The sequence below is a fragment of the Macaca fascicularis genome, chromosome X, assembly GCF_037993035.2.
Source record: "Macaca fascicularis isolate 582-1 chromosome X, T2T-MFA8v1.1".
In the NCBI taxonomy this organism is placed as follows: Eukaryota; Metazoa; Chordata; class Mammalia; order Primates; family Cercopithecidae; genus Macaca; species Macaca fascicularis.
The window spans coordinates 160358290-160386001 of record NC_088395.1 but is presented as its reverse complement, the minus strand read 5'-3'; the positions used below and the strand labels follow the sequence as shown (position 1 = coordinate 160386001).

General features: G+C 61.3%; 1 protein-coding gene across 4 annotated transcripts; it reads right to left on the bottom strand.

Annotated features, from left to right (window-relative positions):
* Nucleotides 1-832: 832 nt before the first annotated feature.
* FLNA (filamin A) lies at nucleotides 833-27097 on the bottom strand. 4 transcript variants are annotated; one of them, XM_005594971.4, is made up of 48 exons: nucleotides 26976-27097; nucleotides 23344-23832; nucleotides 20287-20535; nucleotides 20086-20183; nucleotides 19842-19989; nucleotides 19094-19212; nucleotides 18924-19001; nucleotides 18671-18833; nucleotides 18387-18587; nucleotides 17686-17823; nucleotides 17473-17596; nucleotides 17164-17300; nucleotides 16869-17062; nucleotides 16565-16678; nucleotides 16328-16471; nucleotides 14893-15016; nucleotides 14650-14810; nucleotides 14474-14564; nucleotides 14211-14380; nucleotides 13917-14034; nucleotides 13531-13793; nucleotides 12238-12835; nucleotides 11974-12147; nucleotides 11726-11888; nucleotides 11488-11648; nucleotides 11226-11396; nucleotides 10712-10835; nucleotides 10464-10620; nucleotides 9693-9882; nucleotides 9510-9533; nucleotides 7114-7361; nucleotides 6905-7000; nucleotides 6670-6772; nucleotides 6442-6582; nucleotides 6206-6334; nucleotides 5845-6018; nucleotides 5589-5750; nucleotides 5294-5497; nucleotides 5065-5217; nucleotides 4846-4968; nucleotides 4474-4740; nucleotides 4177-4314; nucleotides 3874-3989; nucleotides 3198-3330; nucleotides 2322-2498; nucleotides 1940-2158; nucleotides 1653-1856; nucleotides 833-1340 (listed from the first exon to the last, which is right to left on the bottom strand). In XM_005594971.4, the coding sequence occupies exons 2-48, from the start codon at nucleotides 23714-23716 to the stop codon at nucleotides 1153-1155; spliced, it is 7944 nt and encodes a 2647-aa protein (XP_005595028.1). In that variant the 5' UTR covers nucleotides 23717-23832; nucleotides 26976-27097; the 3' UTR covers nucleotides 833-1152. The 4 variants fall into 4 exon arrangements, with proteins under 4 accessions (XP_005595028.1, XP_045239706.1, XP_005595029.1 ...); XM_045383771.2 differs by lacking the exon at nucleotides 6905-7000; XM_005594972.4 differs by lacking the exon at nucleotides 9510-9533.
* Nucleotides 27098-27712: the final 615 nt, after the last annotated feature.

Below are 27712 nucleotides of genomic sequence, written 5' to 3'. Positions count from 1 at the left end.
TGCTGTGGAGCTGAGGGAGGATGTGGCAAGAAAGCTGAGTGTTGTCCCTGAGAGCCTTGCTTCCTGGCCCTTGTCTGCAGATGTCTGAGGTGGTGGTGTGCTTGTCAGGGGTTTGATCTGGGCCAAAGCCACCTGAAGCCTTTGGCCTGCGGAGCAGGCAACTTTGTGTGCTGCAGTTGGCATGTCCCAAGAGCATGCAGGCAGCACTAGGAGCCAGGACGACTTGGGATGTTGTGTGTTTGGGAGCAGTCTTTACAGTGGGAGAACATAGGTTAGTGTGGGAATCCACGGCAGGGGTACCAATGAGGAGATACTCAGCAGGGGCCCCAGGGTACCTGGGATTGGCACTTAGAATGCATCCACCTACTGCCACCTGTAAAGGGCCCTGTACCGAGCCTGGGGGAGGGGGCCTCATCCCAATCCCTTGTTCAGGGGAATGGTGGCATGTTCAAGTTACCTGGCAGATGGCCAGGGCCTGCTGTGATTTTGAGGACTGCTTAGAGGGCTCTTGACTATCTGGCCACCTCCACCAGGGAGCCTTCCTGACATCACCCTACCCAGTAATGGGCTCTCCTCCCCAGCTCTTTGCCTCCTTGCAGCCTGGGCTCCATTCCGCGTTGCTACATGTCCCTCTCCTTGCGTTGGCTCGAACTCAGGGAGGCAGAGGAAGCAAGTATAGATGGAGCCTTCTGGAGTCAGGGTGGGGTGAAGCAGGAGCCCTGGAGGGAGGTGACCTGTGGTCGGCCCACGCTTTGATATGCTCATTGGTACCCCTGTCAGGTTGGCCTTGACTGGTCCCCCAACCCCAACAAAGCTACAGCCACCCACAGGAGAATGGAAGCAAAACTTTATTCCTCTTGGCTGGAGAAGAGAAGTAGTGGGTGGTCGTGTACAGGACCCCCATCCCTCACCCCTCCCAGAACCAAAGAAGACAAGCAGCGCCACCAAATGGCTCCCTCTGCCCAAGTGAAAGCCGAGAGGTCAGCGGCTGGCTGGGGAGGCAGGTGAGCGCAGCACGGCACAGGGCAGGGGCGGCTGCAGTGACAGGCAGGCGGCCAAGGTGGCCCAGGGGCCAGGGCTGAGGGGAGGAGGGCGGGGCTGCTTGGATAGTGGGGCAGGCTTGGGGGCTGCCGGCTGGCACTGACCCCAGACTCAGGGCACCACAACGCGGTAGGGGCTGCCTGGGATGTGCTCGTCGCCCCACTTGACCACCAGTGTGTACTCCCCCTTGTCCTTGAGCAGGTAGGACACGCTGTAGAGCCGGCTGCCCACGTGCTTCACCAGGATCTCCTCGCAGGGGGTCCTTGGGCCATGAACCCCCACCAGCAGCATGTTGTTGCCTGAGGCAAGAGGGGTCCTCAGTCACAGGTCCCAGCCCCCTTCCTCCCGCTGGTGTCCTCTCTCCTCTCCTGTCCCTAGCCAGTTCTGGGGTGACAGTTCTCTCTTGCTAAAGAGCTGCCAGCACCTCCCCAACCCAGGCTGGCTTAGCAGATTCCAGTTCCTCCCTGGCCTTTGTTTGAGGGTCCAGGAGGTGGCTCTAGAAGTGACAGCCATACCCCAAAGGTGGTCCCCCCTCTCTCAGATACTGGCCGTCCTGTGATTTCTGGCCTCATTTTGGTGGGAAGGTGGGCCGGGGGCCCGAGTTTGCCCACCTGCTTTGCTGCAGTCTACCGTGAAGCTGCTCTTCTGGCCTATGTAGGCCTTGCTCAGTCCCAGGCCCTTGGCCACCACCTTGGCGGCGTCAGCAGGCCCAGGACCCGGAGCCCCATGCTGAGGAGCGCAGGTGGCCTTGGTCAGAGAGTCTACAAATACTGATGATGTCTCGTGGAGGCTGTGGTTGCTGACGAGACGGGGGCCTGCAGGGCAGAGTGGGTGGGGCTAAGAGGTGGCCATGGTGCCAGGCATTGGGCAGGTACCAACAGCTTGGCCCCAGGCTTACCTGTGACTTTGGCCTTGAAGGGGCTGCCCCCAATGTGATAGGGGCCACCATACTTGATGGAGATGAGGTAGCTGCCAGGTGCCATGGGGGTATAGGTGACACGGTAGCCCTCAGGGCACTCCTGGCAATCCATCTTCACCTTGGAGGGGCCATCAATGGTCACCGACAGGGCACCAGCTCCTGCATTGCTCGTGTTCACGATGAACTCAGCTGGGCTCCCTGGGAGCACAGGAGGTCAGGCAGAGCCAGACTGGTCTGCCTCCCTGTCCTCAGCCACCCAGCACAGGCTTGTCACCTCCAGATGCCTCCCGTTGTCACCAAGAGCTTGGAGGCAGGGGTCTAACAGCTGCATGCACACCTGCAGCCGCACCCACAGACTTACCTGTGACACCGCCTTCCAGGCCTGCTCCGTAAGCAGACACCAAGCCTGGGTCCCCTCCATGACCGGGCTCCCCAACTCGGATCTTGAAGGGGCTTCCAGGGATGTGGGTGCCATTGAACTTGACGTCAATCAGGTAAACGCCATTCTCCCGAGGGATGAAGCGCACAGCATATTTATCTGAGGAGCAGGGAGCCATGCTGTGGGCCTGGGGCTCCTCCTCAAACCAGCAAATGGTGTCTGAGGAATAGCCTCAACCCTGGCCCTACCCGTTTTGCTGGTCCATCAGTGTGAGCCCAGCCATGCTGGGCACCTGCACCCTGCAGCAGACCTCCCGAGGGCTGAAGCTTTAGACACTCAAGCTGCCCACTGCCAGGGTGCATTGGGACAGAAATCTTTTACAAGCCAAACCCAGGCCTCGCTGCCTCCTAAGAAAGGTTACCGTGAACAACATATCCCCTGCATGTTAACGGGCTCAGAGACAGGCAGGAACTTGCTTCAGGTCACGCAGCTGGGAAGGGCAGGACTAGGCTGTGAAATGAAGCCCACTGGGCTCCTCTTACCCCCAAGGTTGCCCCAGGCCTGTGCACAAGTACCATGGCCATGGCTAAAGGGCCGAGCAGCACTGAGGCTGGACTTTGAGTCTTTGCCTGTGGCGACAGCATGGTACTTCAGGGTAGAAGGCCTTCCTAACAGCCATGGGCGGCGAGCCACATTCACAATGGCTTGGGTCACCAATTGAGAAAGGGTTGCTTGGCTTAGGGGGGCCAGGAGATGGGGCCCCGTCTTGGCTGCTTACAGAAGCGGTACCTTCCTTTTGTACTCTCAGCCTGCTTCCAACCAGCAGGGCAGGGCGGCCGGGCGGGGACAGGGCCTCACCTTGGTCAATTTCTGTGACATAGCACTCCTCCAGGGCTCCTGAGGGGCTGTGCACCTTGGCATCGATCGCCCCCTTGGCCCCATTCAGGCTGACTGCAAAAGAGGCTGGCTGGTTGACCTTTAGCCCTGACTCCTGGAAGCACAGCAGACATGGTTAGATGGGGGGCTTGGGCCAGGGCAAGGGCAAGGGAGAAAGGAAAGGCCCCAGGAGCAGGAGGCCCGCGGGTTGCACTTACCCATCTGGCGTCCAACTTGGTTTAAAGAGGGAGAGCCACTGATTTGCAAGGGGCAGGAAGCCACAGGCACACATCCCCACGCCTGCCCCCACACTCTGCCATCGCACACACCCAGGTGGCAGGAAGGGAGGGCGGCCCCACCCTGTGGGCAGCACCCAGCCTTGGCAGGCTGTCCCTCTTTAAACCACAGCCCTGGTGCTCAAGGGGCACAGGCTTCTGTTCAAAGCCTTTAGACCTGAGACACGAGAAAAACTCCACGTGGTGGGCAGGATATTTCCTGCCGACCCCAAGCGTGGGCTGCACCCGGCCAGAGCAGAGGCCTGGAACCCAGAGCTGGGCCAGGGGGTCACTGGACACAGGGCCGAGGCCTGCTCTCTGCGGTAGCTCTGGTCTGTCCGGGCCCAGGAGCCGCAGGTGGGCGGTTTCTCTCAGTGCCTCACCTGAAGGCTAGAAACAGTGAGGCGGCGGGCATCGCCAGACGGAGAAGCCACAGGCACCACGAAGGGGCTGTCGGGAATGTGTTCCTCGTTGAACTTGACTGAGACTTCGTAGTCACCTGGGCAGGGAAAGAGCGTAAGACCGGTTCATCAGCCTTTGGGCCTCCCGCCTCCCACGAACAGCCTGGGTGGCCCTGGGACCTGAAAGTGAAGAGTGAGTGCCACGCAGAGCCATTTGTGCAATCCCTGGGTCCAATACCCACACTCAGGCCCCACCTCCTCCAACCCCAGCCGGGTTCCCAGTACCTGGCTCCTGGACCACATAAGCCACACCACAGGAGCCGTCCTTGCGGTCCTCGAAAGAGATCTCAGCCTTGCTGGGGCCCTCGACAGCAATGGCCAGGCCTCCGGCACCAGCTTCCCGGGTCCAGATACTGAATTCGGCTGTGGGAGAACAGTGTGTCCTCACTGAAGGCTGCTCCACCAGCCTTGGCCCCCTCCAGGCATAGCCAAGGTAGACATGTCTGCCAGCTCCTTCCTCCACCCCCAACCCCACCCCGGCCAACGCAGGAGAGCGAGCGCTCAGCGTGTGAGCAGGCCTACCTGGCACTCCAGCTTCAGCCCTCTCCAGGCCAGGGCCCCCAGCTCGGACCTTGTGGGCTCCCCCTTCCCCTAGGGGCCCCACGGTGAACTGGAAGGGGCTCCCAGGCACGTGCTGGCCCTTGTACTTGACGCTGACTGTGTGTGTGCCCATCTCAGCAGGAACAAAGCGGATACAGTAGGTGTGGTTCTCCCCTTCCACGATCTCGGCCTCATGGCTCTTGCCCGATGGGCTGGTCACCTGGGCTGTCATATCCTGGATGCTAATTTCTGCAGGGTGGGGATGGGCTAGTGAGCAGCAGCCCTGGGCTCCACCCCTCCTCTTGGGGCTGCTTGAGCCCCAGGACCCCTCCCCAGGCTCCCCACAGCCCCTACCAGGGATCTTTAGGCTGAGATCACAATGACTGCCAACGTTGGCCACTGAAGGAGCCCGACGCCTGCGGGTGATGCTCTCTTTCACCCGGCCCTCGCCTGTCACTTTCACAGAGAAGGGGCTGCCTGCAGGAAGAAAGCACGGCCCACGCCCCTCCGGTCACATACCGCATGTGGGCCCTGGTGTAGTGACGGGGGCTGCCGAGGCACTGCTGCACTCACCAGGCACGTGCTGGTCGGCAAACTTGATGTTGATGATGTAGTTGCCAGGCTCTGTGGGGCAGTAGGTGACCCTGCACGTCCCGTCCTCCAGGTCCTCTGTGTTGATGTCCACCTTGCTGGGGCCCTCAATGGACAGGCTGAGCCCACCATAGCCTGGGGAATGGATACCCCTGAGCTTCGGTGCTATGCAGAGTGTTCCCACCCCAGCTGGTGGGCAGCCACTGCCTACCTGCATCTCGGGTATCAATGATAAACTCCGCAGGCTCAAAGGTGTGGCCTTCGTGAAGGCCCTGGCCAGAGACCCGAACGCGACTGGCATCCCCGATTTCCGACTGGCTGATCACCACCGGGATGGGGCTGCTGGCCACGTGCTGGCCGTTTTTCTTCACATGCACCAGGTGCTCCCCTGTCTCCTTGGGCACGAATGAAATCCCTGGACACAGGGCAGGGCTGTCAGTCAGGGAAGCCGTGGGTTCCCACAGACTGCTGCCTTTCTGAAACCCCTGGACTCTTCGGCCACTTACCCACGTGACCATTACGCAGCCGCTTCAGCAAACAGGGCTCCTCCCGGCCTGAGGGCGGGACCACAGTGGCCGTCAGCAGGCTGAGATCCGTCTCTGAGATGTTGATGGGGATGTCGGCAGCAGAGCCCACCTTTAGGTGGGACATACGCATGGAGTCGTCACCTGGTGGAGGCAGGCCAGCCATCACTGTGTGTCCAGCCATGGGAGACCATGCCCATCCTGCCACCCATTTGTCACTGCTCCCAGTGCCACCCACCTGTGACCCGGGCCGTGAAGGGGCTGCCTGGGATGTGCTGTTCATTGTACTTGACTAGGATGCTGTAGTCACCCGGCAACACAGGCAGGTAGGAGACGCTGCATGTCCCATCCTGGTTGTCAGTGCAGCTGATTTCTGCTTTGGACGGGCCCTCGATGGCCAGAGACAGGCCCCCTGGAGAGAGCCGTGGGTGAGCATGGGAACTATGCTGGGGACACTCCAGTTGGCCTACACTGAGGAGCCCCAATGGCCAGGGCAGCAGGGCAGGGAGCCCCATTCAGGAGTATCTCCTGAGTCCAGCCCTTAGCCCGGTGAGGGCATCCCGGGCACAGAGCAGGTCAAGACCGGAGCTATTGCTCACCCTCTCCTGCATCCTTGGTGTTGACGGTGAAAGTGGCAGGCTTGTTCACTACTCCGTGGGTGAGGCCAGGTCCATAGGCAGTGACATGGCCGCAGTTGACATAATCCACATAGAACTGCAAGGGGCTTCCTGAGGCAGGAAGAAGGGCCTTGTGGAATGGCAGCCTCATGTGTCCCCCAGTCCCATCTCTCTGTGAGGTGGTGGCAGTGGATTGGGCAGAGGCAGGGCAGGCCCACCTGGGATGTGCATGTTGTCATAGCGGATGTCCATCTCGTGCAGGCCAGCCTCACTGGGTGCATACCGTACGGTCACGGTGCCATCTTTGTTGTCAGTGATGGCAGGCTGTGCCACCTTGCCTGAGGGCATCCGAACCTCCCCTGTGGGGCAGGGGGCTGAGGTCAGGGCAGCTCATTGGCACAATCTGGCCTCCTTGGCTCCCGAGCTCCTTCCTAGTCCCCACTCACCTGTGATCTCACCCTTCTTGATGGTGAAGGGGATGACAAGGTCAAAGGGCCTCAGGCTGGTCATATCCAGCCCATTGACACCCACCAGGGGCCTCTCTGGGGCCTGCAGTGGAGACACAGGGCATGGGTGAGGGGCCGTGGGAAGATCTGGGGGTCCCTCCTCACACATAATAAAATAGGGCCTCACAGAACACCCAGCTGGCTAGCCCCAGTGTCCCTAGCTGGCTAGGCGTACCCAAGTCTGCTGACCGCCCTGGGCGTAGGTATACTGTGGGGCCAGCTGCTGAGACCGTAGCGGGGGCTGCACCGAGGGCTGGTCCCCAGCCAGAGCCTGCAGGGCAAAGCAGAGAGCTGCTGGAGAGTCTGTTGTCACAGAGGGGCCCCAGGGGAACAGGCCAGGACCTGCCAGACGCCCCTGCTGACCTACCCCCCACCCCTCCTCACCGTCACTTGGAAGGGGCTGTTGGGCACGTGCTCGCCACCAAAGCGCACACAGATAATGTATTTGCCCGGCTGGGGGGCCGTGTAGAAGATGTCAAAAGTGCCGTCCTCATTCTCCACCACGTCCACATCTACCTCTGAGCCATCAGGCGTGCACACGGTGCATGTCACTTTGCCTTTGCCTGCTGCCTTAGTGTCCACGGTGATCACCGTCTCCTCCCCAATCTGGATGGTGGGGCCGATGCCAGCACCTGGTGGGGCAGGGTGGGTCCCCAAAGGGGGGCCAGTGTGTGAGCTTGGGCTCAGGTTGTTCCCATCCGCCTGCTGCCCACACAGGCCTCTCATTGCCACCACCAAGCACAGCCAGGCCTTGCCCCTCAAGCTGGGATGGCGAGTGGTTTCTCAGAAGGCAGGAAGGGTTCTCTTGACCACCTCAAGTGCCCGTGTGGGAGGGGCCCGACGGTAGCACCCAGGTGCCTGGGAGGAAAAGGAAGGGCCCACTCCAGCCTAAGTGTTGACAGCCACTCCCTTGCCTACTCAGCCTCATCCAGCACCACGGCCCACACTGCTGAACGTCAGCATCTGGCTGGGTACACGGCTGCCTGCACCCCTGTGGCCTGGCCCCGGCCCCCATTGCTGTGTGTGGACGCGGTGAGGCAGAGTCCTGCTGCAGCGTGGGGGGACGTGACACTTGCCTCCCCACCCCCCAGGCCTGATGGTGAGACCAGAGTTTCCTGACAACTGAGAAGGCTCGCGGTGAAAAGCAGCCCGGTGCAGGCAGGAGTGGGAACGGGGAAGCGGAAGGCAGTGGGGTTAGCACCCGAGTAGCGCAGTGCAGCAGGCTTGGCACAGCGGGGACAGCACCCAGGGAGACAGGGAACAGGAGGCCCAAGCTACAGCCACCACTGCTGGGTTGCAAGGGCAGAGCAGCTGAGCAGGCTCCAGGGCCCCAGAGTGCCCGAGGAAAGGGGAGAACAGTGACGTTATGATCTGGAGCTCTGCCGTGGAGGCTTGGGGGGCTGTGGGCTGTGAGGCCTGGCAGTGACAGTGTCCCCTGCAGCCTGGCCTCCTGCCAGGGAAGCAGCCAGGAACACGAAACCCACTTGAAGGCCAAGCTCGAGGGGCTCTGCCACCAAGTCCCGCTATCGGCCGAGGGCTCCTGCTGCACTAGGCTCCATGCTGGCCTGCTGCGGCCAGGCAGCTCTCCCGAGCTCCAGACCTGGCTGCCTGCTGCCCACGCTGCCCTGGGAGGCTTCATTCATGCCCACCCCATGACATCTAGTTAGTGTCTTGGACCCCAACCTCACAGGTACCCAACTCTCCCCACTTTCCCTGCCCAGCTCCCGGCTGGCCATCCGCAGGTCTGAGCCACTCCATCCTCAAAGTATGCCTCCTAATTTGGCTCTCACTGAAGCCCCCTGGCCACCAAGCTTGCCGGAGAGCAACTTCAGCACCGCCCCCCTCCCTGTCTCCATTCTGCAAACAATAGCCAGGGAAATGAGGTTACTGAGTCTTGCTCCCACCCCCAAAGCCCCCAAGGCCCTGCAATCAGCACTCCCCAGCCTCCCCAGCCCTGCACACACACGCCTGTCACATCAGATCCTACCTACGGCCTGTTCTATAAAGCCATCTCGCTCCTGCCGCAAAACTCTAGCCACCCTCTAACCCTTTCCTTAGCCACCTTGCCCAAATGCCAGGCCTGTAGCCTCTCATCAGCATTCCCGGGTGTCCCTGGCTGGGGCAGGTGACCCTCCATGCCTGTTGGGTAATGTCTGAATAACGTCACTGCTGGGAGATGGGGGAAGGGGGAAGGAGGGAGACGGGTCACAGAATGCACTTTGGGGCTCTGAGGCTGGGCCGGGCCCCGCCATGCTGGCTGCCCAAGCAGTCGATACTGGCGCTACTGCACTACCAGCCAGCCCCACCCGCTCATGCACCTCCCCCAGCCCGGGACGCAGAGGCCCCTAGAAGGTGGGGATGGGGGTCTGTGGATCTGGCCAGGGCTGGGGCTCCCACTGAGTCAGGGAGACCCCTTGTTCCCTCAGCCCACACAGGAACCCTTGTGCTTCCCTGGGTGCCAAGATCCCGAGACCCCAAAGTCCCCAGTGGGGTGCCTCTCAGGATGCACCTCACCCCAAAGCTCTCAGCTGCAACCCGAGTTCTCAGATGGGGAAATAAAGGCCCAGAGAGGGGGAGAGCCGGAGCGGTCATGCTCAGCTCCGGAAGCCTCCCTGGGCCCTCGCCCTCCAGCCCACAGCCTCATCTTCTGCGCCCCCCCCCCAACTCTGTCCCTGCCTAGAGCTGCAGCTGGAACTGTCCTGGGAATCGGCTCCAAGAGGAAAGGAAGTTGCCCCTCTGGACAAGAGGGGCATTGGGAGTGGCCCCAGCAAGCAGCTTACCTAGCCCGTGACCTCCGATTGACACTGAGGTGAGAAGGCAGAGAGCAAGGAGAAAGGTCAGGTGAGTCACTCAAGGGGGCAGCCCCCACTCCCACACGCCGCCCCAAGCAGCGAGCCCTTGCACACAGGCACAACCCAAGCCCCGTGCCGAGTGCCGCAGCGGCCAACGGCAGGCTGGCTCACCTGTGACTGTGCACTTGCTGGCGTCCCCGGTGGGCACGGCACGCACGCGGTACGGGGAGAAGGGGATCTCGTCACCACCATACTTGATGAGGATGGTGTAGCGACCCGTCACATCTGGCACATAGGCCACTGTATACGTGCCGTCATGGTTGTCTTGGATGTGTGTCTTCTTCGGCTTGCCTTCCGGATCCTGTGTGGCAGAGGCAGGGGAGGCAGCTGGCTCAAGACCAAGTAGCCCCAGGCCTGCCTCAGGCGCTCCTGGAAAGCGCCCAGCGTGGCTGCTACAGGGACAGCCTCTGGGCCTCAGGCCTCTCAACTGCTATGGCCCAAAGGGCTGCCTGCACCTGGCAGAGTCCAGAATGGAGACTAAAACATCCCACACTCCCCACATGACAATAGGCACAGCCAGGGAGCTTGGCACCCATCCTCAGCCCCAGGGCCTGTCCAGCACTAGGAGGAGCTCACCTGGGTGTTCTCAAGTTTTTATCCTATACCTGCCCCATGAGAATATTACAGGTGGGGAAACTGAGGCACAAAAGGCTTTGGTGACATGCTCAAAGTTAACAGCAAGTGCATGTCTGGGGAAGCCTGTGCCTGTCACCACTATCCTAAGGTAGTCACAACCTTAGCGAACCAAAGACAGGGGCCCTGTCCTTCCCTGCCCTCCTTGGTGCAGCTCCCCAGGGATATCAGACACTGGCCACCACAGCCCACACTCCAGCCTCCCAGGCCCAGGCCCCCTTGCCTCCCCTGCTTGTTCCTGGAGCTCACCGTGATCTGGACAGCCAGCAGGCCCTCCCCAGCATCCTTTGCATCGATGGTGAACTCCACGGGCAGGCTGGCGGGCACGCCAGTGGTGTTGAGTCCGGGGCCACTGGCCTTCACCTTGCTGGCATCATGAGTAGGCAGCACCTTGACCTTGAAGGGGCTGTGGGTATGGGTGTTGTGACGAGCAGTCAGACAGGTTCTCAACATCCAGCCTGGGCTACTCCCCACAGGCAGCAGGCCCTGCCTCTTACCTCCGGGGCACCTCTTCATCTCCATACAGTACTGAGATGCTGTAGGGCCCTTCTCGGCTGGGCACATAATTGACAGTCTGGGTGCCATCAGCGTTGTCCACCACGTCCACTGGCTCCACCAGGCCTGGCCCCAGCCCCAGGGACAGAGCCTCAGCTAGTCTCCTAGGCCTCCATTCCTATCCCACCACACTGGACTGCCAGGACCCAGCCCCAGGCCTAGACCTCGCTTTATCCTCATCCGCCCGACCCTGGGAATAGCCTTGACCCCCTCTGACACAAGACACCCATCTGGGTGCCAGCTGGGAACCTTGCCCGCCTGCCTTCCTGCCACATCTGCTCAGTGACCAAGTCCCATCTGCTCTACCTCCTCTAAGTCCCCTCCTGGATGCACTGTCATCTGAGGCTCTTCCGAAAACACCTGTACACTTGCACTCTGGGCCTCCAGTCTCCTTTCCCAGCCCTCAAAGAGGACACTGCCCTCCCGACCCCCGGCTCCAGGCATGCAAACACTCACCTTTGGGCCCTTGCACTTTGACCTGCAGTGGGGCCACACCAGCCTTGCTTGTGTCCACCTGGAAGGACTGAGGAAGGTTGGCACGAACCATGCCTGGGCTCAGGCCGGGCCCAGAGCACTTGACCTTGGACGCATCTGTCACATCATGCACAGGGACCTTGAAAGGACTGCCTGAGGGTTGGGGCAAAGGTATGGCAGCTGTATGAGACAGGGTGGGGTGGAGCAGACAGTCCCAGCCCTGCCCTGGCTGCCACCTCCTCACCTGGCACTTGATGGCCACCATAGGTGACATTGAGGCTGTAGGTGCCAGCCTCATAAGGAATGTACTCAACTGAGCAGCTGCCATCCTTGTTATCCATGCAGGACATCTTGGCCTCGGAGGGGCCCTCTACAGCCAGGCCCAGGCCGCCCGTGCCAGCTCCCCTGGTCCAAACAGACAGCCGGTCATTCCTGGGGTTCCCAGGCCTACTGGCCACCCAGGCTCCTGGGGGCTCCCTCACCTGGTCTCCACAGTGAACTTGTTGGGCTTGTTGGTGGTGCCACTTTGGATGCCTGGCCCATGGACACGCACCCGGGAGGGGTCGCAGCCCTCAGTCACGGGCACCTGGAAGGGGCTGCTGGGCACGGGGCTGCCGTCGTAGGTCACGTCCACCGAGTGCAGTCCTGGAGGAGTGCAGGCCAGGTCAGGAGGAGCCCGGGCCACCCCACCCACCACCGTCCACCAGCCTGTGGGAGCCCCAGCACGCACCCTCCTCGTAAGGCGTGTACTCCACTTTGTACGTGCCGTCGCCTCGGTCCTGAACGTAGGTCTCTGTCAGGTTGCCTGAGGGGTTGGCCACACGGGCCTTGACGTGCGGCCCTCCGGTCTGTGTCAGAGCCCGGGCGTCCACACTGAACTCAGTGGTGGCCTCACGGAAGACACCTGCAAAGGGACACAGAGAGGAGGCTTGGGGCTCTGGGGTTCTGGTCCCTGTGTCCCCGCTGCCACATACCCCACGGCAGGGCAACTCACCCTGGCCCTCAATCCCAGGCCCGTAACACTGGACGCCGGAAGTGTCCACTGCGGGCTCCACCTGCAGCTTGCTGGGGAAGTTGGGCACAGGCTGGCCGCCGTACTTGATGGTGACAGTGTAGGCCCCGGGGCAGAGAGGAATGTATGTGATAGTGTGCGTGCCGTCGCCGTGGTCCTGGATGTACACCTCGGCTGGCAGCCCCGCCTCTGAGCAGATCTCAATGGTCAGCTCTGCACTGCCTGCACTCGAGCAGTCTACTTGGAATTGGCCCACTTCCCCAGCGGTGGCCCGCTCCAGCCCAGGGCCTGAGCACTTGACTTTGGATGCGTCAAAGCAGGGAACCACATGGGCCTTGAATGGGGAGCCAGGGATGTGGGTGTCAGCGAAGAGGATGTTGATGTTGTAGTCCCCGGGCTCGGTGGGCACATAGGACACGGAACATGTGCCGTCCCCGTTGTCCAAGCACTCGAGCTGTGCCTCGCAGGGGCCCTCCACTGTCAAGCCCAGGCCACCTGTGCCGGCGCCCTTGGTGTCAATGGTGAAGCGGGCGGGGGAGCCTGCACTGCCTCCCTGCAGCCCCGGCCCAAACGCCTTCACCTGAGGGAAGAAGGGGTCAGGAGCCAAGGCCATGCTATGCCCCTGACCCCAGACCTCCTGCCTGACTCTCCACCTGCCTCCCCTTGCCCTGGCTTCCTGCCCTCACCAAACAGGGATGCTGGCGGGCCCAGGCTGCCTGCCAGATGGGCCATCCATCAGTCATAAGGACAAAAAGGAGGGACGGGCGCGGTGGCTCACACTTATAATCCCAGCCCTTTGGGAGGCCAAGGCAGGTGGATCACCTGAGATCAGGAGTTTGAGAACAGCCTGGCCAACATGGTGAAATCTCGTCTCTACTAAAAATACAAAAATTAGCCAGGCGTGGTGGCAGGCACCTGTAACCCCAGCTACTTGGGAGGCTGAGGCAGGAGTATCGCTTAAAGCCGGGAGGCAGAAGGTGCAGTGAGCTGAGATCACGCCAGTGCACTTCAGCCTGGGCGACAGAGTGAGACTCTTTCTCAAAAAAAAGAAAAAAAAAAAAAGAAACAAAAATGCTTTAACCCTGATGACTTTTTGTGGGTTTCTATTTCCCTCCTCCCCTTTACTCTCACTTAAACTGGGTCAAGGTTAACAGTCTGTCTCAGAAAAAAAAAAAAAAGGAGGATTGAGGGCAGGTCTGGAGAAGATGGGGTGCTCTCTGGGCCCTCAGAGAACACAGTAGGTTCTACCCTTAGGGCCTCCCATACCCCAGTTACCTTGCTAGGCTTGGTAGGGGCCACAGCTTCCACAGGAAAGGGGCTGCCAGGCACAGGCACGCCGTCATAGGTCACCTCCACCTCATAGGGCCCTTCCTCACGAGGCACGAAGCGCACCACACTGTTGTCAGCTCCTAGGCCTGGCTCCACCTTGCAGGGCACTGCTGCGCCTGAGGGGCCCACAATCTTGGATGCCACTTTGCCTTGACCACCAGCACCCTTTGATTTGACTGTGAACTCCTGGTCTTTGCCAACGTCCACCTCTGTAGAAACGATGAAGGGAAGGAGAGAGACATGACACCCAGCTCAGTCAATCCCTGGGATGACACTCGGGCTGGGGGTGCCTATGTGACAAGGCCTTTGCGACAAGGGCCCCAACTACTTACTCTCTCCCAGGCCAGACACCTTGATCTTGCTGAGGTCCAGGCTTGGAGATACTGCCACCGAGAAAGGGCTCTTAGGGATGGGATCCCCTCCATAAGTGACATTGACGCCTACTGGACCCTAGGAAGGGTGCAGAAGGGAAGGGGGCATTTAGAGACACTAGAATTGCTCCCCAACCCCCTCCTGGGCCTCCATGCCTGCCCTTTCCCAGGTAAGGAATGAGGGTGGGCAGTAAGTCCCTCGGAGCTGTGTGAGGAGGCTGGGAACTCGGTCACCGTCGTGGAGGGCGCGGCTACCTGCTGCACAGGTGTGTACTTGACTGTGTAGGTGTTGTCATGGTGGTCGATGATGTCCACGTCTCGCACTGCATCCCCCTTGGTGAGTCCTGAGAACTGGACGTCCAGCTTGCCTTTGCCAGCGGCTTTCGCATTGACTGTGAAGTGGGTGGGCTTGCCAAGCTCGACACCTGAGGAACACATAGGGACCGTGTAGGGGCACCCTGCCCTAAGCCCTCCTACCCTTGATGCCCCACAACCTGCCATGGGGTACCTGTACTCACCAGTGCGACTGAGGCCAGGGCCCTCAGCCTTCACCTTACTGGCGTCATGAGAGGGCTCCACCTTGACTCGGATGGGGCTGGTGGGCGTGGCCTGCAGGCAGTGGGAGGAGAAGGCCTTAGAGGAGGGCAGACATTATCTGCAATGACATCTTAGCGGTCAGGAGCACAGCACTCACCTGGTCAGCAAAGAGGACCATAATGGTGTAGCTGCCAGCCCCCCGGGGTGTGTACTTGACCGTGAAGGTGTCATTGTCGTTGCGGATGATGTCGAAGTCGATGTCAGCTTCAGCGGGACCTACCACTCCAGGGGCACACTTGATACCGATGCTGACATCCCCTGCGGCAGGGAGAGGAACGGAGGCTGAGACCTCGCAGGGACATCCCAGCCACCTGCCCTCCCACCTACAGCCAGGCCTTACCCTGGCCAGCCTCGGCGCAGTCCACAGTGAAGTAGGTGGGCTCGTGGGCCTTGAGCCCTGTCTTGGCCACTCCGGGGCCATATACTTTGACCTTGTTGGGGTGGCTGCCAGCTCCCACATTCACCTGTAGGGCACAGGGGCAAGGGTAAGGGCATGAGCAGCCTGGAGGAGACTCAGAGGCTCCCTCGGCTACACTGGCAGGCACACAGAATGGCCCAACTGCCTTGGGAAGAGCCTGGCAGTTCCTCAGTTGACCACAGAGGGACTGGGTGATGCTCCAGGTCACTCTGAGGCAACTACCCAAGAGAAATGAAAGCAAACGTCCATGCAAACACCTGGACCCACTGTTAACAGCGCTGTTTATGATCACCAAAGGCAAGCCCATCCTCGATACCTGTTAGCAAGTGAACAGACAAATGGAATGTGGTCTGGCCACACGATGGAGTATTATGCAGCCATAAAAGGGAATGAAGCGGCCAGGCATGGTGGCTCACGCCTGTAATCCCAGCACTTTGGAAGGCCAAGGTGGGTGGACCACCTGGGGTCAGGAGCGCGAGACCAGTCTGACCAACAAGGAGAAACCCTGTCTCTACTAAAAATACAAAATTAGCTGGGCATAGTGGCGCATGCCCAGCTACTCAGGACGCTGAGGCAGGAGAATTGCTTGAACCTGGCAGGCGGAGGTTGCAATGAGCTGAGATCACGCCACTGCACTCCAGCCTGGGCAACAAAAGCAAAACTCCGGCTCAAAAAAAAAAAAAGAAAAAAAAAAAGAAAAAAAAAAGAAAAAAAAAAAGGCTGGGCACAGTGGCTCACGCCTGTAATCCTAGCACTTCAGGAGGCTGAGGCGGGTGGATCACAAGGTCAGGAGATCGACACCATCCTGGCTAACACGGTGAAACCCAGTCTCTACTAAAAATACAAAAAATTAGCTGGGTGGGTGGCAGGTGCCTGTAGTCCCAGCTACTCGGGAGGGTGAGGCAAGAGAATGGTATGAACCTGGGAGAAAGAGCTTGCAGTAAGCCAAGATCGCGCCACTGCACTCCAGCCTGGAAAACAGAACAAGACTCTGTTTCAAAAAAAAAAAAAAGAATAAAAATTTTAAAAATAAATAAATAAGATAATAATAAAGGAACGAAACACCAAGACATGCTAAACGTGAATGAAAACACAGTAAACTTCGTGGTGAGCGAAAGAAGCCAGACACAAAAAGCCATGTGGCACGCGGTTCCGTCTATAGAACATGTCTAGGACAGGCAAAGCCACAGCAGAAAACAGGTTAGTGGTCACCAGGAGCTGTGGGACAGAGGAGTCAGGATGGCGTGGAGTTTCTTTCTGGGATGATGTGAATATGCTCCACTCACTTGAAATGGATGAATTGTGTGCTATGTGAATGCTATCGAGATGGACTAAAGGCTGCTGGAGGTTGACTCACCCTGAAGGGGCTGTTGGGGATGCTGACGCCTCCCCAGGACACCATGGCCGTGTGCTTCACTGGCTTCCTGGGCACGTAGGAACAGCTGTAAGTGCCGTTGCCATTGTCCTTGACCAATGCCTCCACAGGGCAGCCTTCATTGTCCTGTCAGGCAGGTAGGAGCAGGTGGCCTGCTGGTCAGTGCCCAGGCCTGGGTACCCACACCTGCCCTGCCCCCAACACCCATGGGCACTCTACCTGGACTTGGACCCGGAGTGGGGCCTTGCCACCGTGCTTGGCATCCACTGTGAACTCTGCTGGCTTGTTGACGGCCACACCTGTCTTCTCCAATCCAGGCCCACGTGCCTTCACCTAGTGGGAGACCACCCAGCTGTCAGGGGACCAGGTCTAGGCTGCCTGAGCCACAACCCAGGCAGGGTGGCCAGGGACACAGTGCCAGGAATACTGCTGGGGATACCAGCCCAGGACCCGGGCCCACCCCCACCGGACCCCAAGCAGGAGCAGCAGGATGAGACTTAGGCCATCGCTGCCTGCTCTTTACCCTGTCTGGGTGGAAGTCCTGGGGTGCATCACGGATGTCAGCCATGAAGGGGCTGAGGCGGATGTCGTCACTGTTGCACAGCACGTGAACGGCATACTCGCCAGCCTCCTGCGGCCAGTAGCGCACATCACAGGAGCCATCACCCTTGTCGTCACATTCGATCTTGGCCTGCGATGGACCTTCCACCGAGAAGCCTGACAACAGCCAACAGTCCCCTCAGTGCCCTGGAGCCTCAGGGTGGGTTGTCCTTGCCATCGTCTGTCCCCAGGTGCCCATGGTGCAGCCCCCAACTTACCCAGGGTGCCCACGTCGTCCCCAATAGCCTCCACCACAAAGTCTGCTGACTTGCCAACGACGCCGCCCTCCAGCCCAGGGCCCCATGCCCGCACCTTCTGATTGCCACACTCGGTGCCCACCTTCACCTCGAAGGGACTGCGAATGGGAGAGCCACACAGGAACACCAAGAATCACTACATGAGCCAGCCTGGGCCCCACTGTGGCGGCCAGGCAGGAAGAGCCCGTGTGGCCCCTCATCATCAGGTGGGGAGGCAGGAGGAAGAGGCAGAATGTGCAGAGCTGGGAGAGGGATGCCTGGGGGCCTCACCTGCGCCCAATGTTCTGACCGCCCCACGTGATGGTGACGATATAGGTCCCAGGGACCGTGGGGTAATACTCGAAGCCATACACGCCATCCCCCAGGTCCTTCTGCTTCACGCGCTCCTCTCCCTCTGCGAAGACAAGGAGGGCCTCAGGCCTGCCCAGCAGTGAACCTGGGGGCTGCCGCCACCCACCCTGGCCTGGCTCCAGGCCAACTTACTGGGGCCCTTCACGGTGACCTTCAGCTCCCCACTGCCAGCGCCCTTTGTGTACACCTTGAAGTCGGCTGTCTCCTTCACCCGCACACCCTTGGGCTGGAGGCCCCGGCCGACTGCCCGGCAGGCACTCGGGTTACAGGCTGTAGGCAGAGGGGCCAGCTGAGCACCAGCAGCTCGGCTGGGTGACCCCTCCCTTGCCTCCTGCAGGGCGGGGCTGTCAGGACTGGAGGGTCCCTCAGAGTTTGGTTGGAGGGGGACATGCAAGAAAGAACTGGAAGGAACCGTGACCCCAGTAACTGTGGCCTGGGCCAGGACATGGCAGGCCTCCTCCCACCTGCTACACACCAGCCCAGAGCCCCCCGCCCTCCCTTCCAAGAAGAAGACAGATCCAAGTACCGTTGACCCCGTGGGCAGAGCGGAGAGCAGCAGGTTTCTAGACAGCTGGAGCGAGCTCTTCCAAAGGTGAAAGCGTGAGGAGAGAGATGGAGAGGGGCGAGGAGAGGAGAGAGATGGAGAGGGGCGAGGAGAGGAGAGGAGGAAGGACCCCAGCAGGGGAGGAAAGACAGCAGGTGCCCAGACAGTGGAAGCTCAAAGAGTAGGCACCCTGGGGTGGGCTGCAGCGGGACTGGACCAGGGGGCTCCCCCTCCTGTGGGAGGCCCAGACTGCAGTGCCACAGCAGAGGGCGGTCAGGGCCGGGCCTACCTTGGCCAACAGTGACAGTGTAGGGGCTGCGAGGGATGGGCACGCCGGCAAACGTGACGTGCACGGTGTGGACACCCTCCATGGTGGGCTGGTAGGTGCAGCGGTATGTGCTGTCGCCCCGGGCCTCCAGCTGAGGCTCTACCGTGCCCTTCTGTCCCGCGGGGTCCTGGATCACAACCTCAACCTCGCCCGTGCCAGCTCCTGCCACAAGGCACCTGCTTAGCTCCCCGGCCCCAGTGTGGCTCTCCCCACAGACCAGCCGGGCCTCGGCAGCCTCCCCTTACCTGCTGTAAAGATCTCAAAGTAGGTGGTCTTGTTGGCGATGTTGCCACTGGGCTCCAGGCCGGGGCCTTGGGCTGTCACTTTGCTGGCGTCACCCTGTGACTTATCCACATACACCTCGAAGGGGCTCTTGGCGATGTGCTGGCCAGCAAATAGCACAGTGACCTGTCCCCAGAAGGGTGGGCCGTGAGGGTAGGCTAGGGACCTCCAGCCACCGCCTGAGGTCACAAGCCTCCCCACTGGCCAAGGGCTCACCTTATGAGTCCCCGTCACCTCGGGGACGTACCAGACAGAAAAGGTGCGGTTCTTGTCATTATTGGCAGTCACTTTTGCCTGCAGTGGGAAGGAGCCTGTGAGCCTTCGCTAAGAGCAGCCCCACTGAAAGGGAGTGCCGCGGGGTCTCCGCTGCCAGCAGCTAGCCCTACCTCCTCCTGGTGTCCGGCCGGGTCCTCCACGTACACCAGCACCTCTCCCTGGCCGGCACTTCTGGTCTCCACAGTGAACTCCGCCCGCTTCTTCACCATGTTGCCTGTGGGCTCAATGCCTGGCAGGGGAGGGCGAGCCAACCACAGGCCAGTTGTTAGGGCCACAGCCTCACCCCTCCACCCCTCAGCCCTGGATGCTAAGGGAGGCAGGCAAGAGCACCGGTGGCATGCCAGCCCCCAGGCCTCTGCAGGCTCAATGCCCCTCCCTGCTGGCCCCTAAGTCAGGCACATTCCAAACTGGGCAAGTTCATTCAGTGTGAGCTGCGGCACAAAGCCCGGCCTCGGGACCCAGCTGTGCTCTTGCCACTGGGACAGGCCTGTGCCTGTTTTCTGGAACATTCATTCTCACCGCACTGGGCCCTTGTTCCTGTGTGAGCTGTGACTGGGTTTTAGGTCCCTGTTACTGAGTTCTGGTTCATCTCCATGTATAACAGAGACCACTGGGTGCTACCTCCCCGAGGACCTCACGCTGCAGGTTTCTGTGACTGGAGGAACGTTTTGGCATTCTCTTGCCTACTCAGTGGAGTGTTGCCACTAGTCCCGACCCACTCCTGTCTGACTTTTGGGTGGCCTGATCACCTAGCCACCATGTAACCCAAGACCCCTCGGGACCTCCACGTTTGGATGGGACACTGTCTTACGGGTAAGACATTGGCACATGGGTGCACCCCTGGCTGGGCTCCCTCACCTGGCCCGTAGGCACGGGCTTTCTTCGGGTTCAGTTTGGGCCGCAAGGGTGCCCCTGGCTTCAGCTTGGCCTTGGGGAACTGGGACAGGTAGGTCATGACAGAATGCTCATCCACGTTGGGGTCCACAATCTCCTCGGGGGTGATCACCTGTCACGGGCAGAAAACAGGAGCCATCGGGCCTCCGAGTCTCTCCCAACTGCCGATCCGGTCCCCTACAGCCGCAGACAGGCCGGGCAGGTGTACCTGGGGGATGCCCAGCCAGTCATCCGCCTGCTGCATGGCCTCTCGTGCATTATTCACAGGCTTGCTGGCATCCCAAGAGTCCCAGTCAGGACACAGGCCTATGGCACAAGGAAGACTGTGAATCCGGGGGCTACAGAACCCCCTCAAGGGCCACCCATGGGCAACCCCAGCCCAGTCTCTCCTGCCTCTGTGCCCCCTCACCCGGGGCACAGCTGTCGACCAGGGCACCCAGGGCCCGGCCGCTCTGCCAGTCTCGGCTGAAGTTGGTGATGGGCAGCTGTGGCAGCTTGTTCTGGATCCAGCCCAGGAGCCTCTGCTTGGGGGTCTGCTTCTTGGCCTCCTCATCCTCCTCCTCATCCCACATGGGCATGGAGATGGAGTAGTGCAGGATCAGGGTCCAGATGAGGCCCAGGATCAGCTTCAGGTTCCCGTCCACGATGGCCTTGCTGTCTGTGAGTACAAGAGTGGCTACACTGGGCACACAGCTGTGCGGGAGGGGCCGCTCCCAGGCTTTGGGGTCATGGTCTGGTAGCACGGGATGGGGGGGCCAAGGAGGAGGGAGACACCCCGTCTTGACCAGTGGTAGGATGTGGATGAGGCCCTCTCTGCCCAGCATCCCAGGGGGCGTTCAGAAGTAAAGGAGACTTTGGGGTAAGGGGAGATACCCACAGACATGCGATGATAGCAGGGTATGATTACTGCCAGAAGCCCTGGGCCCAGAGGAAGGGCAGAGGGCAGACCCAGCCCACAGATGGTCAGCTCTGGAGAACAGCTGGACAGTGTCCACAGCTGCCAGAGCAGGGGTCTGCCACCCGCCTCAGGGGCCTATGGGGAACCAGGAGGAGGAGATTGGCTCCAGCTGGCCCAGAATCCAGGGCCCATGGCCTGGAGTGGGGCTGGGGCTGAGGAAGAGGAAGACGGGTGGCCCTGGGTGGTTGGGAAATACAACTGTTGTTCCAGGGTGGGTGGGGTGAGGCAGGGGAAGTGGGGGAGTTGGGCAAACACCCTTTGGGTAAAGGAGTGTGACCCCCACCACCACCTCCACTTCCTCTACCACCTCGAAGACCCAAGCTTGGAGCTGGGAGGCCACAGGCCCGGCCAGGGGAGAGGCCCAGAGCCCAAAGGAACCAGCAGTTGGGCCACATGGCCCTGACTCACTGGGGCCCATCGGGAGATGCCGGGCTGGCAGCAGGAGACACTGTGGGAACCCCCTTGCCACCCACTGCCTGATCCACTTGCCACCTAACGGGCCTGGGCCTCGGCAGGCTCGCCACAGGGGAAGTGGTTAGGGCGGGTCCCCGACACCCCCCATTGCCATGGCAACCCTGCTGGGCTCTGGGCCCCACCCAAAGCTACTTCTGGGTCTCAGGCTCAAGGCAGGATGGTTTGGGCTTTCTAAGAGCTCATCTTTAGAAGCTCTGTCAGCCTCTCCCATAATCAGACAAAATACTTCTCTGGTGAGTCAACTAGGGGGTGGGTCTATGAGGAGGGGCTGGGCCGTCCACGGCAGCTGCTTCCCAGCCCAGCAGGCAGCACCTGGAGGGCCAGGTGGGCCGCTCAAAGTAGAGTGGCCTCCCCAGTTCCCAGATTGGTCCTGGCCCCACGAGGCTGCCTTTCACTTTCCCTAAATGACAGCGGGGAGAGGGGCTCAGAGAGGACTGAGGGTGCAAGGCCAGGGAACAAGGCCAGCCAGGGCTTCCCATCAGGCCCCCACCCCAATCCAGCCTGAGACCCCTTAACGACCCCCACACCGGGAGCAACCAGGCCCACCAGGTCCATGTTAGGCCAACCTACTCCGTCCCCATCCCCCTCCCAAAAGAGAGTGTGAAGGACCAGGGCCCAGGGCTGGGAGACTGCCTGGCTGGATGGCCCCGCCCCATCCCACCCCCTTTCCCCAGCCCCCGGGCCAGCCAGCCCCTCCCTCCCCTAATCACTGCTGCTTTCCAACATTTTTTTGCCTTATATGGCAAAGCTCTGGGAACTAGGCCTGCTCCAGCCAGCTCACAAGGAGGAGGGGAGCTGGGAGGAGGGAGGAGACCCCCGCCAAAGAACTGGGGTGTGGCCCGCCTCCCCACATCCGGTCGCCCCCCCCCACACACACCATCCAGGACTCTGAAATGACTCAGCTTGGCTAGACTGAGGCTGGGACTTGGGGGGGTGGGCCTGCCCCTCGCCTCAACTGGCATTCCAAAGAAAGAACTTCAATTCTTGGGATCTGCCCTCTGAGTGGCTGGGGGAACCCAAGTCTTGGTCCCTCACTTTCTTGGGTTCAGCAAGGGCCATTCCAGAGCTGCAGGGATAACTGGAAGGCCTCTCAGTTCTGAAGAAGAGAAGAATCATCATCCCTCTCCTCTCCCTGTTCAACGTCACCCCCAAGTCACCCGTTCTGGTGCCTGCCCTTCCAAGCAGCCCCTATCTTGAGAAAGAACTGGGATGCTGCAGCAGGCCTGGTCAATGCCAGCCTCACCAGTCCAGTGACACAGACACTGGGCTGGCACAGTGCACGCCGGAGCATCTACCAACCAACTCCTGCGTGCTATACGCAGAAAAGCAAGGCCAACATGGAAGCAAGAATTTGTCCCAAGATGAACAGAAAAGTTGGCGTCCAAGTAGTCTACAAGCCAGGTCCCTCAGTCAACCACGCCCAACTCCGGGTACAGTTTTGCTAACTACGCTTCTTTCTGGCCCCCAGGTTCCCTGTGTGTGTGGGGGAGGTAGATCTAAACTGGTGGTTGGAGCCATCTCCGATGGGCGACGCATCCTCCAGGGACAGAAAGAGCCCAGAGTCCTAGACAATGGGACGCACGAGCTCCAACCCACACTTTAGAAACAAGGGGAGTTTGAAGCCAGAGGGCCCTCTCTAAACAGCTGTGGGGGGAGAGCCTGGGCCTCCTCCTCCTCGAGGATGGGGCGCAGGGCCAGAGCCTGCCCAGTGCCCGACCCCCCAGGCCCACTCCCACCGCGAGCACATCTGCGGGGGCGCGGCCTGCTGAGGATGGTGAGTTCAGCCTGGGCGCCGGCCAGCCGGGGCGCGGCGGGCGGGGGCGCGTAGCGGTTCGCACGCTCGGCCGGCCAGCCCGCCAGCCCGCCAGCCCGCGCGCCTTTGTTCTCCAGGCCCGCGTGGAGCAGACCAGCCGGGGGCCTCGGGAGCTGCGCCGCAGCCCGGAAGGAGGTGGTTTGGAGGGGTCCGCCCGGGGAGATGGAAGGACGCACGGAATTCCCGCCCCCGCCCGCCCGGCGCTTCGGGGCGTCCCTCACCGATGGACACCAGTTTGATGCTCTCGCGGTCCAGGAACTCGAGCGCCACCGACACATTCTCAAGCTGCATTTGGCGGAAAGTGGGCCGCTGGTTGTGCTTGCGGTGCATCTTCTTCTGGCTGAGCACCTCCAGCAGCGCGATGAGCCGCAGCCCGTCGCTCAGGTCCGTCTGCAGGTTGGCGATGCGCTTGCTCACGCACTTCAGGTGCTCGTTGCACCAGCGCGTGAAAGTGTTCTGCTGGATCTTCTTCCACGGTGCGTCCTCCGCGAGGTCCTTCTCGGTGGCCGGCATCTCCGCGTCCCGCGTGTCAGCGCCACCACCCGGAGCCGCGCCTGCTGCGCTCTGGCCCGCCCGAGAGTGGGAGCTACTCATTTTGAGGCGCGAGAAGCCGGGGGGGCGGTGCTGCAGCCTCGGCGAGGGGACGGCCCTTTAATTAAAGTCGCAGGCACCTCGGCGCGCGGGAGGCGAGGAAGGAAGCAGAGGTTGCGCTGCGGAGAGAGCGAGCCCTTTAAATGCGGGCGGAGGGCGGGGCCAGGGGGCGGGCCTCCTGCGGGGAGGGGCCGTGGGGTGGGGCTTCGGGGGCGCGACTGCCCCACCCCGCCCCGCCCGTTGGAATGCCCCCACTAGGCCCCGGGCTTTGGCTGATCAGACGTGAAACCCGGGCTCCGGGGTGGGTCGCTGGGCCCTGGAGTGGGCAAGGATGCTCCCAGCCCCGCGGCCTCGCGTTGGCGCTGCAGGAAACGCGCCCCAGAGCGAGGAAAGGCTGAGCAGTATCTGGCGCGGGACTGCTTGGCCTGCAGCCGGCGCGCCTTACAAGGGACTTTCCTTCCCCAGGGCTCCTGCGAGGGGTGGGGTGGTTCTCGTCCCTAAGTCACTTGGGCTCTGCCCCGTCCCTGCACAACCCTACCCTCCCACCGTCATCCCCTTTCCCCGGGCCCCCAGGGCCTAGGGTTCCCGGGCGGCATCCCGGTCCGCCGCCCCGGCAGCGGCGGGAAGGGGCCAACCCTAAGAGCGAACCCCTGGAGAGCGGCGGCCCCGGACCAGGCACTGCCGAGGGCCCTTTGTGTGCGCATCACCTGGGAAGCGGCTGCAGGGCAAGGCCTGCGCCTACGCGGTCCCCGCAGACCCCCTGCCACGGGCCTGCCTTCCCAGTCTGTAGGGCCCTCGCCTGCGCACCTGTGCCCGCTGCTTCCCACCGCCTCCCTCTCTGCTTCCCTCCACCCGGGAGGATATGGGGCACTGGGCCAGGAGGCCGCCGACACTCCAGGAGCAAGCAACCTTTGAAGGGGTCCGGGCGTGCCAACGGGCACGCCAGTGGGCGCGGGCAGAGGGTGCCGTGCGATGTGTGCAGAGACGTGTGCCCGCCTAATCATTCATGCCAGTTCACCCGGGGCACTGGGGGGAGTTGAAGCCGGGGTCCTCTCCTGTCGGAAAGGCCCCTGAGCCCAGCATGGCCAGCCAGGGGACAAACGGGAGTGGCATTCCAGACCCAGAGGGGCCTGCTCAGCGGTTCCCATAAGACTTGTCAGACTCTGAACACCTGGGTCTGGGTGGGCTTCGGGTGTGGTGGCAGGTGCAGAGGAGGCCTGAGGACAAGGATCAGGGGCCTGGGGTGTTGTGTCCCCAGAGCAGTGGGGGCTATTCACTCAAAATTTTCTGGTAGATAACTCTGGAGATGGTGCAGCGGCTGCTGTGCTGAGATGTAGACTGGGACCAGGGAACTGTTGGGGATGCTCACTGCTACTATCTTCAGCCAGAAGCCAGCCTGCCTATGGCTTCCTCCCCAGCATGCACTCCCTCTCTCAGTCCTCGGTACCTCCCCTCTCCGTAATGTTTCCTCCTCTGAGTATTTTTTTCTAGGAAGGCAGGTATCTGTCCCTCCTGCTCAATTCTAGTAATAATTAATTTATCTGCTAAAGACCAGTGAGAGGAGGAGGCTCCGGCTTGGCCAGCACGTCATGCCCAAATATGGTTGACTCTCCTGTAGCCCTAGTTGTCTACATGACATGTGGTCAGGCTGTGTGTGATCCACCCAGCACATTCACTTGGGGCTGCCTGTGGCCCCACTGGTTTTTCCCACTAGTGGTGGTGTTAGGGGGTGCAAATGGCATTTTCCAGTACTGAGGCCAACCCCTGTATATTGTCTCCTCTCCTGACGACTTTGAGACACACCTGCACCAAGTGCACCTGGGCGTCTGGGAGCTGGAGTGGAGGTGGGAGGGAGGACTGGAAAGGAGGGAGCCATACAGATCCCTCCCTGCCAGGCCCCATTCAAGACAGGTTTGAAGTTGTCCTTCTGGTCCCCCTGCCCCATGGAAAGTAAGTTCCCAGGCACGGAATTCCATCGAGAATTTACTCTCCACTAAGGGCCATTGAGTTGGGTTGTCTGGGTTCATTCCTTAATCTTCAGAGCTCAGGGAAACTGAGTCAGAGTGACCAGTAGCCAATTCCAGCAGAAAGGGTGTCAGGAGATGGGTGCCCTGTCTTCCAGCCCTAGCTTTTCCCTATTTAGAGGAAACAAGGAATGGGCGTGTAGAGGGTTCTTGTCCCTAGAACATAGTATCACCGCCAGATGTCGCCCGATCCCAGAGCCCCCAGATCGGGCAGTCTTGGGAAGCCAAAATCCAGCTCTTTCATATTTTCCCTTATTTGGAGTAGATTCTTGGATGTTAGACACACCCCGCCCACCACACCACCCCTGGCCCTCAGACCCCAGGCCAGACCCTCCCACTGGGAGGTATAGCCCAAGCCCAGGGGCTGTTCAGCTGGGATCCCTAAGGAGCCATTTCCAGGCCTGTGTAGCCAGGGGGCGCAGGAGGGAAGGAAGCAGCAGATTGGCAAGGTGAGAAGAGACCTGTGCTGGCAAGTCTGGGTGCGGCAGGTGAGGCTGCCCATTCCCAAGCTCCCACCTCGGCAGTGTACTCAGAGCACTTACAAATGGGTCTGCCAGTGGACTTTAACCTACTTTGCCTGGCCCCAGGTGGCATGGGAATCTGGGGACATTGCTGGTCACATCCTGGCTGGCAGTGCGCATCCAGCTCAGAGCCAATCTGGGATATGGCCCAGGGCCCGACCAAGGAACCTGGCCTGGCCTCAACCTCACCATGGCCGCCATGGAGTACAGCAGCCCAAGAACCAGCTCCCCTTTGCCCAAAGCAGCTGGTGTCCCGTGGACTCGAGCCAGCAAAGGACACGCTGTCCCCCTCCCAGTGGGCACACTGACTGAGAAGTGTCCTTCCAGGTGGCCACTCACCCTGAGTCCACACAAGTTCCTGGTGTCAGGGCCCTTCTCTCTCAGGCATGCAGTCTGTTCATGGGCACCCATGCAGGCACCAGTTTCCTGGCAAGTGCCCAGACACCCTCTTTCTCTAGGGGACCCCCCCATGGCCTCAGGCTCCCACATTCGTGGGCACAGACACGGCTCATGGGTCAACTAGGGAAGACATTCTCTGGACACTCACTCCCAGATGTCAGGGGCGCCTCCATCGGCTCACGCATCCCAGCTGAACCTGGCCCGGACCTGGGCGCGAGCTGGCGCCTGCGTTCTCGGGCCTCTGTGCCCGCCTTCTCCAACCCCGCCCCCGGCCGACAAGGAGCGCGGCGACCCTAAGCCGGGCCGCGGAGACCTCACCTGCTGTCCCTGAGAGCGACCGGTGGCCGGTGACCGCGGGGTGGCGCCCGGATCGCCTTCGCGCCCGCGCCGGGCGCCTCGGGGTTCTGTCGGCGTCCGCTGCGCGCGACGCGCCTCCACGCGAATGGGCCGCCGCCGCCCGCCTTCTTGTTGGCCGCATCCCCGCCCCGCGCCCGCCCCGCGCCCGGCCCGGCCTGGCGAGAAAGCCTTAATTGGTAAAATTGCCCAGGAGCCCGGGACGGGTGCGTGGGGGGCGGGGTGCGGGGGCGCGCCCTGAGCTCCAGCGACCCGCCGCCAGGCGACGCCGCCCCCCGAGATGAGCTCACCGCCGGCGAGGGCCGCCAGGCCCTGGGGGAGGGAGGACTTCGGCGGAGGGGAGGGAGTCGCCTCCAGCGCCCACAGGGTCTGCAGGGCTCATGTGTAGGCCCAATCACAAGGACGTTGCGTGTCTGAGTCTGGGGTAGCCAAGCGCACCCCAGGTGGAAAGGCCCAGGCCCAAGGCCACCTTCTCCAAGGAGCCACCCACAGTCACGGCCCCCCGGTATCTGTCCCAAGTCGGGATTGTGTTTCCTGGGGTGGGGGCAACAGGTCGTTGCAGGTGTTTGCTGGGTGCCTACCTCAGGCAGGGCCCCAGGACGGGACCGCAGGGCTCTGAGCCCTGGGATGAGCCTGACTGCCACCGATCGGGCGCTGCCAGGTCTGGCCTGGGGTGGGCAGCAGAAACAGGACCGCTCAGG